At 37.4% G+C, this 6,826-nt stretch overlaps 1 protein-coding gene across 1 annotated transcript; it reads left to right on the plus strand.

Annotated features, from left to right (window-relative positions):
- The first annotated feature begins 28 nt into the window (after window positions 1-28).
- On the plus strand, window positions 29-3,712 carry GTF2H5 (general transcription factor IIH subunit 5). Its single transcript, XM_065732884.1, has 3 exons — window positions 29-178; window positions 515-628; window positions 2,959-3,712. Exons 2-3 carry the CDS (start codon window positions 594-596, stop codon window positions 3,137-3,139), a joined length of 216 nt encoding a protein of 71 aa, XP_065588956.1. The 5' UTR covers window positions 29-178; window positions 515-593; the 3' UTR covers window positions 3,140-3,712.
- The last annotated feature ends 3,114 nt before the right edge of the window (window positions 3,713-6,826 follow it).

A 6,826-nucleotide genomic window follows, 5' to 3' on the forward strand; every position in this document is an offset into this window, starting at 1 on the left:
TGCGCTTGCGTATTACGTGTTTGTGGGGGGTGGTGGTGGAGCGGCTGGGGGAGCGGCTGGGCCTGCTGGGCCGGAGCTACCTACTTGCCCTCGGCTTAGCGCAGGGACGAGTTGTAGCCTGTCTTCCTCCGCCCCGACCGCCTTTCGTAAGGCCACGGTTCGCACGCGGCAGCGGGAGGTGAGGCTGCCGTTCGGGGAGCGGGGCGGGGCGGGGTGGGGTGGGCAAGGCAAGGCAAGGCAAGGCAGAGCCGCTCTGCATGCTGGCGGGACGAGGGAGAAGGCCTCTGGCTTCGGGCGGGCCGCTGCGCTCCCGCAGTTTGGCCTAACGCTGGGCCTGTTGGCTTTGGGACGAGCAGTGCCTGTCCACCTACCTCTGGCTCAGAAGTAAGCTCTGGCTCAGGCTCAGGGTAACAGCGTTTTGTGCTTGCATTTCTTTCCCCCCCCCCTTCCCCCCCCCCCCCCCCCCCCCCCCCCCGGTCGCTTACTTCAGCAAAAGCGTTTCTTTCCCTCACAGGTTTCATCTTTCGTCTGTAACCCCAACCAGGAGTTTTTCCTGCTACCTGCTCCTTTCGGCTTTTGTGAGAGCTGCAAGGATGGTGAATGTTCTGAAGGGTGTTCTGATTGAATGGTTAGTAATGGCATCAAAATCTGTTTAACTGTTTCTTTAGAACTGGAGATATTTCAGGTTCTTCAATAGTCCAGACAGAAAAATGGATTTGTGTGATAAGTGATAATTCTGAACAGACAGATGAAAAACAAGGTCTTTATGGGAAGAAGGAGTGAGGCAGTTGTAGGTAATCTTAATAACAAACTTGCTTTTTCAGATATGCTGTTCTTTATTACTTAAGACTTCACCATCATGTGTTCATCTTGTTTATCATATTGCAAATGATGTTGATTAGTTTTGTTCCTAGGTAATTTATCCATTTTTCATCCATTGTTTTCTTTCTTCATCAATTCCAGTTTACATTCTGCTCAAAGCTGGCTACTCTTAAGATGAGTATGTTTGTAATTTCAGAAAGTACGTTGATATATGTGCAGTCAGTTTCTTTACATGCAGTCTGAAGTTCCTAGACTAAGGTTCTGATAATGATTACTTCCAAATTAAAGGAACTGTCAGACAAGGTTTGTAGAGTCATTGTATATCATTATATTATGTGTAAGACTTCTGCTCTGTGCTCAAATTGTAAACATATTAACAGGCTATAACATCACAAATGCACCATGCAGGATGTTTTGCATACAGCTGTGTGCCTACCGTTTCACTTCTGAGCTGACTGGACATTAGCCAGCCCATATCTGAATGGCTCATGGTTGAGTGTGAGTAGCTTGGAGTATCAATTTCACTATCACAAGAAGCTTATCGGCTCCAATTTGGCTGCATGTTAATATTCTGATGAATGTTCTGAACACGAGAAACTGGCTCCCTGCAGATTATAAAGACACCTAGAGCAGAACTGTTGATTAGCAAAACAAGGAATTCTAATATCTCAGGCAGTTAGCATGATGTATTTTTTGCATTTTATTTTACTTTCACAATCTGTGTGTTCTTGTACGACTTTATGGCCACATCATGCTTAGTATTAGAATGAAACTTGATCATCCTCCCTTGAAGGCAGTCTTTTATCTGATAAGAAATCTGCAGTGTTTGTTACATTATCAGATAGTCTCAGCAGCTCTCTGGGCAACTCGCCTTTGTGTTGGCTCTGCTAACTGCTGGCTGGTTTTTGTTTCTTTTTCTTGCCTTTGCGTAAAGGTAGCTGATGATTCCATCCTGGGAGACGATGCAGAGTTAGTACAAACCCATCCCCTGGTACTCTTCAGATACAAATTTTTTACAACTCAACTTTTCTAGGATGTGTTAGGTAATAAGTTGGCAAGAAGTTGGGAAAAAATGATTCTTCTAAATATGTAAAATATTAAAATAAAACAATGAAGTGCTGATAATATGCAGATTTATTATTCCAGTGTATAGATAAATTGTTCCAGTATAAAGATAAACTGTTCTTAGGACAAAATGTTGAGGATTATAATCTTCAAATGCTGAACAAGATCCATGTTTCTGCTGTAACGTATGTCTACTGGTACTGATTAGTCCTGCAGGACTTTGGGTTTTGTGAAAACGAGTCTGTGTATATATTGCCTAACATGCAGGTTAAGCATACTGGCTTACACTGTCTGGTACTTGTAGTGTGTTGGTAAGGTATATCTGAAAGAAGCAAGCAAAAATAAACTTCCATGCACCCATCAAAAAGAGTGTGGAAAAAGACTAGGAACCACATAGTTTTGGTATCTTTTTCATGATTTTTTTTGTGTATCCTTTGTCTCCTAACATTCTAGAGCATGTAAGCAATAACTTCTCTATCTAGTTGATAAATATAATGCAGCCATCTCTTTCATGTAACTTCCCATGCTCATGAAATGCTCTCTGCTAAACGCTTTCTTCTAACTCATGAGGTGATAACATGAAAGAGAAGGGTGGTTCAACTACAATGTGGTAAATGTTTAGTTTGTACATGATCATTTCCTTTCCATGCTGTTCTACTTTGAATGTTTGGTGTACTGGGTTTTAGTTACCCTTAAGCAAAAACGTGCTTCTAGAAAGCATGTTTCTATAGTGCTGTTTCCAAAAAGAGCAAGGTTAAACTCACCTTGTTAAGGTGAAGTTGTTATTTTTCTTTTCATGTTACTTTTGTAATAGCAATATAGTGGCATTTCTCTGCAAGTTAAGCAGCCAGTTCTTTTTAGACTTAGTTGTCAGTTGACTGTTATCTCTACAACAACCAAGACGTGTTTTGTTGCTTTTTCAATAGCATATTAATCTTTTGAGTGTGAGCAGCTCTTGAAGTTAGTACAGTTTTTAAGACATTCTCAAAGTTCTTTTGAAAGGATGTTCTTCTGAATTTTTAGCTGTATCTTACTACAGTGAGAAAATCTGATGTATATTTGTCTCCACAGTGACCCAGCAATGAAGCAGTTTCTGCTCTACTTGGATGAGTCAAATGCTTTGGGAAAGAAGTTCATCATACAAGACCTGGATGAAACTCATGTCTTTGTATTAGCTGAGTTGGTTAACTTCCTCCAGGAGAGAGTGGGCGAGTTAATGGACCAGAACTCTTTTCCTATTACTCAGAAGTAAAAAAGATGAGAAATGAGATGGCTGCCAATTTTTAAGTAGCGAATTTCAATAGTTTGGGTTGTCACTGTTTTAATAGGCTGTGGTTAGTAAGCTCTACATTAAAGTGGCTATTCTAGAAAATGGATAATTTTCGTAGACAAAATACTCTCAAACTGAATTTTATGTCTCACTTTGAAAGATTACGGTATCTTTATTAAAATCCATAAAATGATATGCTTAAGGACATGCAAAGGGGTCTTTTTGATGCATGCTTTCTGGTTTTCTTTTTAGAATTATCTTATGAAATGGTATGACCCAAGAAAGAGTGATGTTTCTGTATTGGAATGCTTTATGAATCTTCCTGACATGTTATATTCCTGTGGAATTGGTTGTATTTGCTTACAGTGTGACTGATGGAACGTAAAGAAGTCTGTGCTTGATGGAACATCCCCATACATTGGAGGCATGGTCAGATGAGATCAAATACTACTTTAACTTAATGAGTTGTGTGTACCAAAATGAAAGTGTGTTTTTGTTTTGATTTTGTTGTTGTTGCACAGCTTACACATACACAATAATAATTACCTACTTTTACCAGTGCTGTGATTTGTTTTGTTCTGAGCTTGGGGAGTGATGGTGAGGATTTAAAGTTTTGAGGGGGAGGGGTTAAGGCAAAATGAGTAACCCTGCTTTGTAACATTGAGTTGAAAACTGGTTATTTGCATATCAACAATAGCAAATTGGAGGGGCAGCACAAATTTGAGACCAATCCTTTAGATATGATTGCTTGTGTATTTCTTTACTGAAGCTGATACCTAATCAATCACACAAAGCTACGTGAATAGGAGGGGAAAAATGGAGGATTGGTCTATTTAATAAAAAAGTTGATTTTTGTTTTTGTTTTAGTTCTTTGTCCCACGTTGCCCCTTTGATAAAACTTTGATAAAATCTGCAAAGATAAGTCCTCATTTCTTTACACTGAAGTGTAAAAAAAATCTGCACCTGTTATTGTCTAGGTTAGCAAGTCACTTCTCAAACAAGGCAGCTAGTGCATGATCATAAAACCTGCAAAGATTTTTGTCAGCAAATATGGTAAGATACAGATAACAGAAATGAAAAGAATGTGCTATGCTTTTCTTTCTTATCCTGCTTCTTGCAGTATTTTGAGTTACTTTTGAGTAGTAATTGTAACTTTAAATGGGTTTAACAGTGTGACTTTCATTAATGTAAATACAGATTTTAAAGAATTTTGGGAGATGGTATAAACATGAGTATCCTTTACTTTTCTCCACTACAACAATAAACCAAGGGAGAATAATTATCCAGTGAAGTAAGGGAAGGAATAACCAGTAATGAGTAGAAAGAACTCTGTGGGGCCACCTCAAGTATGTGAGAACAAACTAGAAAAGATGTTTTATGCGTTAACAAGATTCTTTTCTATGAGTTGTAAGATTTCATGATTTTATTAACATGGATTATTTTAACTTTTCTGAGTTGGCATCATCATTATGCATCAAATTTCAGTCAGTCCAGAGGCTGAACCTTCAAAAGCAGGTCTCCCATGGAAAAATAGGCAGCTACACTGTAGCAATATATATTAAAAAATATGTACATAAACAGAGGCTGAGAGGTAAATGCTGCTTTTCTAAACAGGCAATAGGCAATTGAAGGAAAATAGTAAGCTTTTGTAATAATCTCTTCACATTTTCCAATTCCACAGCAGATTTGAATCCTCTCTCTGCACTTACTCTAATAAATGATCCCATATAACCTGGTAGAGCTTACTGCTATGTCAGAATTGTATCTACATGTCTGCTATATAACTCTGATGTTGCTTCCATTTGCTATACATACAAGTTTCAGTGCACTTTGAAATTTTTTAATGATGGTAGAACAAATTTATCCAAAACTAAGTCTTTGGTTTTAAGACCTAGCAGCTAACAAGAAATTTAAAAGAAATAGGTGCCCTGATAGAAATATGACACAAACTTTTTAATCACTTTTAATGTGAATAGAGTTAATGCTTTATTCATCTTTATTTTGTATCAGAAGAGGTGTGGGCCTAACAATTTCAAGGCAAACCAGTGAGGGGAGCTCTTACCAATATTTTAAAGTGTGTTTTATAAAGTTGCTGCAGCATAGGTAATAATGGGTCACAGACTTATAGTGCATTGAAACATTAATATCTCACTCTGAAAATGCTTTAAGCTGCAGATGAACTATTTTAACTGAAAAGAATCCAGCTTGAATGACATTTGTGTAGGAGAGTTTGGAATGTAGTTTATTTGATGTTTAGTTACCTAATGTTTTCTTTCTATAGTTAGGCAAAGAATCCCACCATGTTGTAATGATGCAGCTGAAATTTTATCATTTTCAGATATTACTACTCAGTCTGAGTGTTTCCACACCACTTTTATGCTTTCAGAGTTGCTTTATATTAAGCTGTATCATTTTTAGTGGGTATTAATCAGAGGCCAAAAACAACAAAAACAGTTATTGTGTTATCCAAAGGAAAAGTTTACAAATTTCTACAGTAAAAATTTTAATATGAGAAAAAATACTGTAGTGCCTTGCACACTAGTGGTTATAATTTTCATATAGGAAAAAATTAATAATAATCTGTCCTCTGATTGTGTGGCAGTAATAAAGAGATAATTGCAGAAGAGAAACTGCCTAAAAATTGCTGTTCGTGAAACACTTTAAAAAAAAATAAGGATACTGTTAACTTTTAGCTTTGTGTGCCTGAGCAATTCTAGGTGGTAGTAACAACAGCAAGTAGGAATGTCCTGTAAGAAATGTCATCAACAGCAAGTAGAAAGTTCATAGAAGAAATGTAATTTTCAAATAAATAGCTTTATTTTACCAAAAGGCTAATAATACATGTGAAGGAATGTGCTTTGACACCAGAACTCTTGGCAGGTAACTGGTTAGCCATAATACTGGTCTCCTAGGAAATAAACTAACAACAAAATTCCTGGGTGACAAATAGGTTGATAGAGATGGCGGCTAGAACTACAATTTTTCACTTTTCTGTTGCAGCTATCTTTGTATCAGTGAAGGTGTCACTTGCAGATAAGAAAAGTGTTGCACAATTTGCAATACTGTCAATACTGACATAGCTGATATGTCAGGTAAGCATGCTAAACAATCCTCTATTATCTGTCAGTGATGTTAGTTATATTCCTGTTGTTTTGAACGTCGAGGGCGTAAGAACAGGATGGACAAGAAAGAAGGTAGAAAAGAGGCTTTTAACTAGCATTTGCTGTTAAATTTTGAAATTGAACAAGATCACAAGCAATATAGAAGAAAAAACTGATAGTGCACTCAAATTCTATTTTTTATCAAATAAAAAAAACCTTGCAGTTAACTTGAGTTTATTAGGCTTACAGAAGATCCTGTGTTTATCATCAGAACCAGCATATAGCAGAAGGACTGGGGAGAGCAAGTTTTCTTAATGTTAGGACTGTCTTGTTTCTGAAAAATACCTCTTCAGCTGTAATGTGTAGTGTGATTCCTGCATTTAATTTTGCTTACTGGTTTGTCTAAACTGAGATTAATTATATCTTTTAATTTTGAGAAGGCTTTAAAGTCAATATAAAATTGAAGAAAAAAGAGGCTTGGTTCCTTAAGAGGAATTTGAAATTGATGTTGTCAAGCACAGTGTGACTGAGGACTGTCACATCTTTCTGATGATGACTGGGTTGCCTT

Source organism: Cyrtonyx montezumae, unplaced genomic scaffold (assembly GCF_038088225.1).
Source record: "Cyrtonyx montezumae isolate F1298 unplaced genomic scaffold, pur_monq_1.0 scaffold_0, whole genome shotgun sequence".
In the NCBI taxonomy this organism is placed as follows: domain Eukaryota; kingdom Metazoa; phylum Chordata; class Aves; order Galliformes; family Odontophoridae; genus Cyrtonyx; species Cyrtonyx montezumae.

Excerpts from the sequence above, each read along its gene's own strand:
- GTF2H5 (XM_065732884.1), top strand. The coding sequence starts at position 594 with ATGGTGAATGTTCTGAAGGGTGTTCTGATTGAATG. Across the intron at positions 629-2,958 it reads AAGGGTGTTCTGATTGAATG|TGACCCAGCAATGAAGCAGT; the intron begins GTTAGTAATGGC and ends TTGTCTCCACAG.